Source organism: Astyanax mexicanus, chromosome 5, assembly GCF_023375975.1.
Source record: "Astyanax mexicanus isolate ESR-SI-001 chromosome 5, AstMex3_surface, whole genome shotgun sequence".
NCBI lineage: Eukaryota > Metazoa > Chordata > Actinopteri > Characiformes > Acestrorhamphidae > Astyanax > Astyanax mexicanus.
Genome location: NC_064412.1, coordinates 18653433 through 18665585, shown reverse-complemented (window position 1 = coordinate 18665585; position 12153 = coordinate 18653433). Strand labels below are relative to the sequence as shown.

Sequence of the window (12153 nt, the reverse complement as noted above, 5' to 3'; positions counted from 1 at the left end):
GGTATCTATATGTTTAATATTGCACTATATACGGTAGGAGATTGATGTATGAGAGCACACTGTTAGTGAGTTGGTTCTTTTCCTTTTAAATGAACTAGTATGCACAACTATGGTGGGCCTTTTTTTTTTCTTCTCCTCCTCACCTGTTCTTAGACTGTGATCTGATCAGTCAGCAAGCACCTATATCTTGTGGCTCTCCAAAATACAAATGAAGGAACAAGCTTATTTATCCACAGAACAGACATATCTGCATATCTGCATGTTAGCATTATAACAATGTTATGAACAGCATTAGATCACAGATGGAGAATTTCAAAGCTTTCTACAATTATCACAAGTATTAAGGATGTTTTCGTTTAAAATATCCTGTGCTTAGAAAAGATGCTCTGTCCAGTTGTGACCCATTTTTATTTATTAATTTCTTTTTTTTTTAGTTAGTCATTGATCTTGCCAGTCACTGTTCATAACTCCCTTCCTGTGATATAAAAGACAAAGCGGCTTTGAGGTTCTGGGCATTATGTAACCAGGCTCTTGCTGTGTAATCCTCCTATTGTTAAGGGAAAGTGTGCCTTATACAGCCCAATTTAAAATCTGTGTCAAGTTGAAACTTTGTGTTAAAAAAAGGGGGAAACAGAGTAAAGCCTGTATCGCTGTATTAACCCTCCATGACATGGTGTTGCCCTCAGGCAATAAACCACTTTTTGACTATTACGCTTCCTTATTTTTTTATATATATATATATATATATATATATATGTTAAGGCGTTTAAGATGTTTAAAAGCCTATTTTAAAGCCTATTCTGATTAATTTGATTAATTTGAATTTTGTTGTCTCAGGGCAGCATTATGCAGTTAAATCACACAGTGATGTAGGAGTGATTAAAATTTCTGAGTGATTGATGTATCAACAGGGACCACCAAGCTCCAAAAAAGTTGGATGATTTTTTTTTCCTCAACAAATATATCATGCTATGAAGGATTAAAAAAAAAATCAGGAAAGTCATGCAATTACAGTATCAGAAGTTGTAGTGGGAATTGCTAAATGACTTTTAATTGACTATTAAATTGATTCTGGATTTGTTAAGGCATTTTAATGAAACATTAAATAACTTCTATTAATTTTTGTGAGAAGATTTCATTGAATATTTGCAAACTATTCTATGTAAATATGTTGCAAACTTCTTTGCCTGTGGTATGCAGAGCCTACCTAGCTATTTGTAGACTAATGCAGGAAAAACCTGGGCTTTTTGTTCCTGTGGTTGAAGTCTGAGCATCAGTTGCAGATTTAGGGAGTGATGTGATCCAGTGGGCTAATGGTTTGTTGAGAGCAGAATTGCACAATCTTTTGGTGTCCGTTGGGAATGGGTGAGGCCAGCTGCTCTGGCTCTGAATGGAGAGCTGCTCTGTAACCTGAGCTTCACACACAGATCCTGTCTGAAGAGATTTGATCAGATCAGTGCTGGAGTTCTGAGAATGAGAGTGCCTGACAATGAGGGAGGAGGAAAAGACATGGGCCCAATCCCGTTTCACCCCTTGCTCCTACCTATTAGCCCTACCCTTTGGTTTTGGTGCGTTCTGTCTTTAGGTAGGGTGTCCCAATTGTTGTTCGGACAGAGGTGATTTAAAAAAAAATAAAATTGTTTAGAGGCACACTCCAAACTAGGCTTGTGGTACAAGGTCTCGCGAGATTAAAACGTGACAATGTTTCTCGTCAAGCTTGAACCTGTCTCGCAGGAGGAATAAACAGTTTAGTATGGACTTTTAAGAGGGATTTGGCAACACAGTAGCCAGTGCGGCGGCTGAGCAGTCAGAGCAGCTCTCAGCAGAAGAGGAAAATTCAGGCGTTCGCATAGAAGATGCTCCCATGACTTCTAAGTTGTATGTTTGGCTGCATTTTGGCTTCCTAGTGGAAACAACAAACAGTAACATATATATATATACACAAACCACATATATGTACTGTAAGAAAATTGTGCCATACACCGCGGCTACAAGCAAACACTCTGTCTCAAGTGAGCATGTCTTTTCAACTACAGGAGACCTAGTTAGTGCCCAAAATTCTCATGTGCTTCCAGAAAATGTAGACATGCTAATATTCTTAAAAGAGAACATGACTGTATTATAGGCAGTTGTGTTAATCCCTTAGCTCTGGACTGTATTTGGGGAAAAAAAATAATCTGTCTCTGTTTGCACTTCAAGCATAGTCTTAATATACCTGGTTATGGTTATACATAGTTATGTTACCAGAGATATAGGAAAAAAAAAACAGAAAGAAACTTTAGGCTTATTTTTACTGGTTATGTTTGCACTTATTGTTTGCACTATAGAGGGCCTAGAAAAGTTGTATTTTTTATTTTGTATTATTTCAATTTTTTATAGACTCAATTTGTGGAGAAAAACAGTCTGTTGGGTTTGCGTTAAATAATTTTGTCGAATAAAACTATTTTTCAAATTATTTTTCATTTTTATAGTTTTCTTTAAAATATCTTAAAATCTCGTCTCGTCTTGTTCTCGTGAACCCAGTACCGTCTCGCCTCGTAAAATGAGTGTCTTGTCACACCCCTACTCCAAACAGAGGGTTATGAGAATCACTCAAACACTCTGAGTCACTATGAGAATAACTTTAGCTCCCAAACACTGAGGAATGACGGGTGAAAACTAAAAAACACTCTAAAACAAGGGGTAGGGGAGCAAATGAGAAATGGGCTTAGACCCGTTGCTGTACCATGTTATGGCTGTGTATAAACACCAGTTCAATCCCGTTTGTTACAGTAATATTATCTACTCTATTGGGAAGGCTTCACAGTCTATATTGGGACATTGCTGTCAAGATATGGTTGCTTTCAGCCACAACAGCATTAGTGATGTCTGGCACTGATGTTAGACAATGCATTCTGAAGCAAAAACTCTAATCCCATAGCTATTCGGTCACTTCAGGGAATGCAATCCCACTGCTTTATAGACCCATGCTTAAGGGATTTATGCCCCTCAAGCTGAGGCCTGGCCCTGGCCATGGTGACCTTAGGCTTATGTGCAGCTGCTTGAGACCATCTCATTCTGTCTCCTTTGTCTGCTTCTCTTTTGTGCACAGCACCAAAGAATGGACGGTAATTTACTAATTAGAACAGGCGTCTTATTGGCTAATAGACATTTACAGTGTAACTTAAACAGACATGAAATTATTTTTGTGAGCAACTTGCAGTAATTATAAACATTTTCTCATTTATCCCTAGCATGTATGACAATCCATATTTTGTATGTAATATATCTAATTATGAATTTACTGAGGGGTATTTTGCCTTGATCCAATTCAAGTCGCATACTGATCCAATCTTTGTGTTTAAATAATGTAGCCGCACAGTTTAGATAGGATGTACTGCTGATTTAATTCTGAAATATGATCAGTTTATTGTTGTGTTTATTGTGAAACTTTCTATAATTAGATATTCTGGCCTGATTTATTTAGTTTTGTCCAGTCTGAATTTCCGCTCTTCACCATTCACACAGCTTCCTGTTCCTATTAAACACTGCACTTTTTGTCTGTCTCTCCCTCTGTCTGTGTCTCTGTATGCATGTATACACACTCTCTGGACTATCTGATATCTTTTATTGTTGGATATTGGAGATATTGGACTATATCACGTGTGTGTTAGCATTAGCCTACACTCAGTTCTGAACATGATTGTGGTTTAAAAACCAAGGCCTGTGCGTCTCCCATCAATAAAATGTGCATACAATGAGTGATCACAGAATAGTTTTACATGGGTTTAGATATTATATCAAATTATTCCACACCATACACTCTAAAATAAGCTAAACTTTTGTTTTATTTAGGATTTTCTTACTGAGAACTCTCCTCAGTGCTGTCATTACCGGCAATAATAATAGTAATGGAGGCTGCCATTGGACACTGAATGTGATTAAAACACACACTCGTAACTGAATTGGGATAAAAAAAAAAATAAAAAGAGCTGGTGCATAATCCATAAAGGACTCCGATCCTGAGTTACTGAATTTGTAATTTGAATATATAATTTTGTAAATCCAGTGCAACTCTAGCTAACACATTTTTAAACTGATACCTGGTTTGTAAAGACATTTGTTGTACAGTATAACAACCCTACATTGCAATATGTGTTGTAGGTGATGATGCAGACCTGTGCAGTGAGCTGCTGCAGGAGTCTCTAGATGCTTTGCGTGCTCTTCCAGAGGCCACTCTGTTTGACGAGGGTACAGTGTCATCTGTCTGGCTAGAAGTTGTTGAGAGAGCTACAAAATTCCTCAGGTCAGTTTTTCATCTCTATTAAGAAATAGAACATAGAAACTGCTGACAAGAACGGTTTGTTAATTTGTTTGGAAATGTTGTTAATTCGAGATCTTACCAGTATTTGTTGTTTTGTGTTTTGAGCAGTGATGTTCATGGAGGTGGAAGCAGCAAAACCCCAACCAGCATTCCACTGCAGGACCAGCACCTGGCCCTTGCGATTCTGCTGGAGCTAGCTGTTCAAAGAGGCACACTCAGGTATTCACTTCATCTTACATCCTTCCATCAGTTTATTCAGGGTTTATTTATTGCCATGTGTATATAGAAAAGGACCTGTAAACTTATAATTGAAGTTTTTATTTGGTTAAGCAGTCTGTATACGCAGTAGGTACAGATAGTGGAACTCTGTTAAGCTGAATATGCAATTGTGTTGACTTCTTGATACGATGTCTGTCTAAATATCTCAATACCAATACTGAAACGAAACCACGGCAAAAACCTAAAACATTAGAAATTAATGGAATAATAGAAGATCGAATATGGAGTAAAAAATATAATTTTTTATTAATAATTAAAGAAAAAGGCAGAACATATTAACAGTGTGATGCGTATGATTTATTCCAGTTAAGAATATAAGTTTATGGAATTTTTTTGATGGGTAACTTTGTGAGATGTTGTCTTTGAGAATAGAGCCCCTTCTAATGTGAACAATTCTGAAAAGATAAAAAAAAATGTCAGTGATATCTTCAGCCCCGCCCCAATGCATGCTACTGTGTAGAATCAAAGGTCAAGAAGAAAAGAGAGTCTCTGTTTGGTGTTCTGATTCACTCAATTACTGAAAAGCCATGAAAATCATGAATTATCATGTGAGCTGTGTGGTTGGACGCTTTGAGGAAGTTGTGTTAAGTGTAGAGTCAACTTGGTTCATGAATCAAGCTCAAATTAATTTGAAATTGAAGCAATAAATGAGTTACAGAAAGTTACTTTGAAAGAACTTTGGTCGATTATTGTGACAAAGTGTTTTCCACAATGGATTAATCACGGTTCCTCACCGGAGAGCACTGATGCTGCAATGTTTAAAAACAGTAGCTCTTTCTAGCCGTATATATGGTTTATCCTGATGTGTTGAGGAATTTAATGAGTGATCGATGTGTTTTTCTGACTATTAGTTGCACCGGATTATAAGGCACACTATCAAATAACATCTATTTTTTGGTCTATTGTCATACAAAAGGCGCATATTAAGCGACACTAGTAAGGTGGCCTACATCGTTACAAGTTAGTAAGTGTGTTGCCATGTTTCCCTTCTAATTAAGCAGGTGCGCCGTATAGACCAAACAATTTGGTCTAAAAGCTGAGAAGATGACACGGTGTAATCTTTTTTGTATGAAATATGGAGCCTGATGCCAATTGTGTTAAAGAACTTGTATTATTTAAATTACTAAAAAAAAAAGTATTGTACTTTTTTTAATGAGGTATTGTGATGCTTTTCTAGTATCGGTATATTGTGCAACACCTGTTATACAATGACTATTTCAACAATATGTTTAAAAAAGATAATTAACATAACTGTAGTTATAACCCAGTAACACACCACTGAAACGAAAGCACTAAATACTGGGCATGTAATGATGTACAAGCTTAAACAATAAGCACTTCTCTCTCCTTTGGCCTCTAGTCAGCTGCTGTCAGCAGTGCTGCTGCTGTTGAGGTTGTGGGACAGTGGAACCAGAGAGATGGATAATGAGCGATCCAGCCAGGGCACCAGTGCTCCCTTACTGCCGCTTCTGCAGCGCTTCCACAACATCCACAGCAGCAAGGAGGAGCCAATTCAAGAAGAGGAGGTTGAGGTGAGAGTGCTTCATGTTTCATTTTCACACTTTTCACACAAGTTTTGGAGAGCACACAGAAAATACTTGTAATCGATGTAGTTTGTTGTGCTCGCACTGAATTCTGAGGCTGGTAACTCTGATGAACTTATCCTGTAGAACAAAGGTAACTCTTGGTCTTCCTTATTTGGGGTGGTAATGATGAGAGCCAGTTTCATTTTGATGTTTTTGATGGTCTTTTTCGACTGCATTTGAGGATGCTTTTTGGATTAACTGACCTTCATTTCTTAGTCATTTTTACTTTACTTAGTTGAGTAGCTCTTGTAATAAAGCCATTCCAGGTGACTCTAACTCTTAAAGCTGACTGAAAAAAGATGTGCAAAAAGCAAGAGGTGTCTACTCTTATATATTTTAGATTCTTCAAACATATTCTGGTTTAACACTTTTCTTGTTTACTAAATAATTCTATTATCTATTTCATCATAGTTTTGATGGCTTAAATATTAATCTACAATGCAATTCCTTTTTAATAAAAAACATGTCTTCAAACTTCTGACTGGTATTCCAAATAAAAAGAAGGGTCCAAAACCAAACTTCTGCAAAATGCAATATGAACTTGGTCAAAGTAAAAAATCAGTTTGTGGAGATGACCTTGTGTCAAAAATGTTCTACTACTATACTAATTTGTTTCATGAATGTAACCAGCTACCTGTCAATTCCTTCAGATACTGTCTGCACCACTGAGCCCGAATGAGAGTTTCCTGCGCTACCTGACCTTGCCCCAAGACAATGACCTGGCCATTGACCTTCGACAGACAGCTGTGGTCATCATGGCCCACTTGGATCGCCTGGCTGTCCCATGTAGCCCTCCACAGTGCAGCTCACCCACCTCGGGCAAGGTACTGCACTTTCCATACAACCTTATGCTTAGCATTCTGTAGTTATAGAGGTAGTTGGAAATATTCATGATGTTTTAGCTTTTTTTCATTATTTAAATGTTCTGTCATGACTAATTATGTTCTCTCTGTGTCTGCTTTGTTGGAGGACCATGGCCCTGTGCAGGTAATTGGGCTTATTAATGTCTTATTGGCTACAGTGCGTTTTCATGTTGTCTTGTACCGCTTAGTGTGTTCTTGCATGCAGGATTAAAAAAAAAAAACTTTCTGTGCATGAAAGTTCATTTTCTCTCATGCATCCCTCATCATTTATATACGTGTGTGTGTGTGTGTGTGTGCATATAAAATGGAATCGTATTAATTCATCCTGGATTGCCGAGCCAACTACAGATGCTCTTTCTAAGGATTTAAACATTTTATACTAATCATTATTAATATTGTGTACATTTATGCATATGTAAATGCATCTCTACTTTACATTGCAGTGCTGCTTTATGATGCACTATGATGTGCTTCTTAAATGTGTGTGAATGAGTGCATGTATATAAATAAAATCCAGCCCAAACCCACATTTGAGTCACAAGATTACAAAATTAGGATCACTGTATAAAATTTTTATTTTTATTTTTTAGGGTACATTGCAGGAGGTGATTGGCTGGGGTCTGCTGGGATGGAAGGTTTATGCTAACGTGAACGGACCAATCCAGTGCAAGGCTTTGTCCAGCCTGGGCGTAACCCAGATTGTGTGCTCAGAGAAGGGATTTCTCATTCTGTCCATCTCTGGTGCCGTCTACACCCAGAACTATAAAAGTACTACCCTGGTGAGTGTTTAATTCCCCTGTGCCATTTTCAAGCGTCAGTCTGTAAGATTTGGGGATTCAGTGACCTCTGGTGGGAATACCGTATTTTTCGCACTATAAGGTGCACTGTCACTGCACTATAAGGTGCACTGTCACTGCACTATAAGGTGCACTGTCCAGTGGTTATTTGTAACAGCACTATTCCTCAGGTTTCTTCTTATAAGTATCTGGGTGTCTACATTGACAGTACATTGGGGTGGTCAACCCATGTGGAGTATCTGTGCTAGACTGCAGCAGAGACTGTACTTTTTGAGGAGACTGAGAAGCTTCGGAGTGAATCAGAAGATCATGACCCTGTTTTACAAGTCCATATTAGAGAGCATTTTAAGATATGGTATTTCTGTTTGGTTTTGCAATCTCTCAGTGCAGCTGAAGAATAAACTAGCTAGGGTCGTCAGAACTGCTTGGAAATGTATTGGTGGTAGCCAGTACTCCTCTCCTGAAGCAATTTTTGAAGAGTCTGTTCTTAGGTTAGCAAAGCGAATTGCCTCTGATTCCGACCATGTACTTTTCCCAGAGTGCCAAGGGGTAGACTAATAAGGTACAGAAATTAATTTGTACCTGCATCGATCACACTTCTTAATGCTAACAGATAAGGATGTGGATCGAAATCTTAAATTTTTTATATTCATTTTAGTATTTTTTACTGGCTTTTATGCTCATGTTCATTGTATTGTGTCTTATATTGTATTATGTTTGTTGAAAGGCTTGTGTGATTGTATTGTATTGCCAATACAGCCGGATGCAATCTTGGGTAGCCCAAGAAAAATTTCCCCTGTGGGGGACAATAAAGTAAAGTCTAAGTCTAAGTCACTTAAAATCCTTTAATTTACCCAAAACCATCAGCGCCCCTTATAATCTGGTGCACCTTATGTATGAATTTTACCTGTCAGGTTGTAAGGAACAGTAAAGCCACTCCACTGAAGTACAGCATTATACAGTTTTTTATGTTTAGCTCTCCTGCACCTGCACAGCTATCACTGCTGGAGCAGCATTAGCATTAGTTGTTCACTGTGATAAGTGCTAACTGTGTTTATCATATTCAAACAAGCTACATAGGACAAACTGCTAGCTATATCGCCCTGGCTTACCGGAACACTCAGAGTTCCTTAGTGTAGCATAGTCTGGCGGCATTAACTAGCTCTAGTGGTTAGCTGCCAATGCTAATGTTGCTGCATATTTCCATATCTGGAAATCTAAGCTTACTTTAAATAACGGAAGTGCTTTACACACCCAAATAAACAGTTTTCAGGAAAGAAATCTGTGTAGCTTAACAACAAGTGCTCGTTTAACTTTATTTATTTATTTATTTATTTTGAAGAATTGCAGTTTTGTCTACTTAGCTTTACAGGTTTCACCACCCAGCGGTGAGATCAGCTGAATTAGAAGGAAAACATGGCAACACCCCTGTTCCTTACTAGTGTCGCATAATGCGCCTTATAATCATGTGCACCTTTTTTTATGAAACTAGACCAGAAAATAGACCTTTATTAATAGTGTGCCTTATAAATCCAGTGTGCCTTACAGTGCGAAAAATACAGTATATTGTTGTATAATCTAGAAAGCAATTATTTCCAACAAACCTACCAGACCACTCTGTTCTTAGAAATAATATATTAGACGTTAGAGGAATGATTATGCCAGGACACTGATACCATTTAATTAGAATATTTGTCTCCTCCAATTAAGCAGTAATTTTGCTTTAAATTTAAAAGAAAAAAAACTGATGTTTTAATGCTCTGGAGTATGAATTTATTTAATGTGTGTTACGGAAAGTTCTGTAAAAATGGTCACTAATAAATTGTCTGTCTTTCAGTCGCCTATGTTAGTGCACGGGCTGTCATCCAGGAAGATAGTGAAGCTGGCAGCTCACCCAGAAGGCCAGCACTACTTGGCTCTTTCAGCCAATGGAGAGGTTTTCTCCTGGGGCTGTGGAGATGGAGGTCGCCTGGGACATGGAGACACCACGTAAGAGCCTCTGTGACACTTTAACTAACAGACTAATCCTATCTTGTCATGTTCAAATTGTTCTGATTTCAAGTAGAAACTTTAAAATGTGTGGATCTGAAACATGCATGTTTATTGCATGGTTTTAAAAATGTGTTTTTACTAATCAGTGAGTCCCTGTTGTGGATCTGTTAATACAGAAAGGGAAAGTTGAATATTTTATTTTCTGTTACTTTCTTACTTTCTATTTTTATGTTTTTAATATTGTTTTGTGGCTAAATACAAGATAGAAAATACTGGAAAAAGGAAAATGTATTTGTGTAAAACTACACTATATTGCCATAAGTATTGTTTCACCTGCCTTGTGTTTGGTGATGTAAGGCTTGAATGGAGCGGCTTGTTCATAGAAACCCATTCCATTAAGCTCTCTACACTCTACTGTTTATAATCTAATCTAAAACCACATGAGGTATGGAGGTATTTCGTGATTGAGTCTGCAGAAAGTTCATGACCTCTGCGCACTATGCTCCTCTGCATCTGCTGACCCAGCTCTGTTATTTTACACAGACTACCACTTTGTTATTGAGTTGCTTTTGTTCCCAGCCACTTCCTGTTTGTTATAATATCACTGACAGTTGGCTGTGTAATATTTAATAGTGAATATCACAATACCACACTGGAATTTATTGAGCTTCTCAGGGCAAACAATACTTTTCACTAATGTATGTAGAAGCAGTCTGCATGTTTAGATGCTTACTTTTATACACCTGTGGCCATGGAAGGGATTGGAACATGAGTTTATTGATTTGGATGGATGAATGAATACTTTTTGGCAATATAGTGTGTGTTGTAATGTGGTTTAGAATTAGAAAAAATGGGAAAATGATTAACTTTTAAATGAGAGTAGTAATCATTTTAGTGCTGCAATGCTTTTATATGTCCAGAGTCCAGAAACATTAGTCTCTTAAGAGGGCTGTGCAAGTGCTCTGTAATTTCTAGTTTAATGATGCAGAATTATTGCCCAGCCCTACTCCATATTAATCTTTTCTTTCATGAATTACAGCTTTATATATTTTTTTTAAAGCAGTAACTATTTGCTAGAGTGTGGTTTATTTTTGACAGATGATGAATTGCAGTGATTTAGATTTTCTTTTCAGTGCTTTAAAACTCAGTACAAGCTATACATTACATTACATTATATTACATTACATTTGGCAGACGCTTTTGTCCAAAGCGACTTACAATAGTCAATACATATGCAAACCTTACCAACATGACCAACATGACTGTAATTAAATGGATGAATGGTGACCGCAGTACTGCCTCTTGCTGTGCAGGTACTTGGAAGAGCCCACCATGATCGCGGCGTTCTCTGGGAAGCAGGTTGGGAAGCATGTGGTGCACATAGCCTGTGGCAGCACCTACAGTGCTGCTATCACAGCAGATGGAGAGCTGTTCACATGGGGCCGAGGCAACTACGGCAGGCTGGGCCATGGTAACTAACTGTGCCGCCAATTGTAGATTTCAGACAGTTTTAGTGATGTTTCTTCCCTTCTTTAATAACCGGATATTCCTGCTACAGGCTCCAGTGAGGATCAGACCACCCCCATGCTGGTGACTGCTCTGAAAGGGCTGAAGGTGATAGATGTGGCGTGTGGAAGTGGTGATGCGCAGACACTCTCTGTCACAGAGAATGGTATGAGCAATTAAAAAAAAACTGTTTTGAAAACAGTTAAGTTGGGGCTTTAGGTGGTAATTTGGAAGTAAAATGCAACAAACAGCAAAGCTAAAAAACAGAGGCCCTACTTAAGTGTATAACTGCTAAGACCACTTTTAAACTGTGCTACTAAAGTTTTATCGGTTTGATGTTCTCTATATGATCACTCATTACTGTATTTATCACATTTATAAGGCGCATTTAGTGTGCCTTATCCAGTGCGCCTTATGTATGAATTTTACCTGTCAGGTTATAAGAAACAGTAAGGCCAATCTGATGAAGTACAGTGTTATACAGGAATTTGAGTTTAGTTTTCCAGCAGTATTAGCATTAGCTGCTAACCTAGCTCTTTCGCCGTTCATAAGTGAGTATTATCAGCCTGTACCCTGCTGCTAACTCTGGCTAGCACTGCTGGAGCAGCATTAACATTACCCAATGACACCCCTGTTCCTTACTAGTGTCTCATAATGCATTTTATAATCCGGTGCGCCTTATGTATGAAAATAGACTAGAAAATAGACGTTCTTTGATAATGTGCCTTATAATCCTTTGCACCTTATAGTGCGAAAAGTACATTACTTTTACAGCAACCCTTTTAATCGCTAACAAATACCATTTACTATTATACTATAATACTATT

At 37.9% G+C, this 12153-nt stretch overlaps 1 protein-coding gene across 5 annotated transcripts in view; it reads left to right on the top strand.

The window, feature by feature from the left end:
* Window positions 1–12153, top strand: part of herc2 (HECT and RLD domain containing E3 ubiquitin protein ligase 2) — a 94855-nt gene that overhangs the window by 17035 nt on the left and 65667 nt on the right. For 2 of the 5 annotated variants that reach the window (XM_049479121.1, XM_049479122.1), the window contains exons 7-15: window positions 4144–4285; window positions 4412–4522; window positions 5943–6114; window positions 6819–6993; window positions 7136–7155; window positions 7622–7810; window positions 9666–9817; window positions 11134–11291; window positions 11379–11492. In XM_049479121.1, coding sequence (XP_049335078.1) covers window positions 4144–4285; window positions 4412–4522; window positions 5943–6114; window positions 6819–6993; window positions 7136–7155; window positions 7622–7810; window positions 9666–9817; window positions 11134–11291; window positions 11379–11492 — 1233 coding nt within the window. The remainder of the gene's footprint in view (window positions 1–4143; window positions 4286–4411; window positions 4523–5942; window positions 6115–6818; window positions 6994–7135; window positions 7156–7621; window positions 7811–9665; window positions 9818–11133; window positions 11292–11378; window positions 11493–12153) is intronic. The other 3 variants (XM_022675804.2, XM_022675803.2, XM_022675802.2) reach the window with 2 other exon arrangements.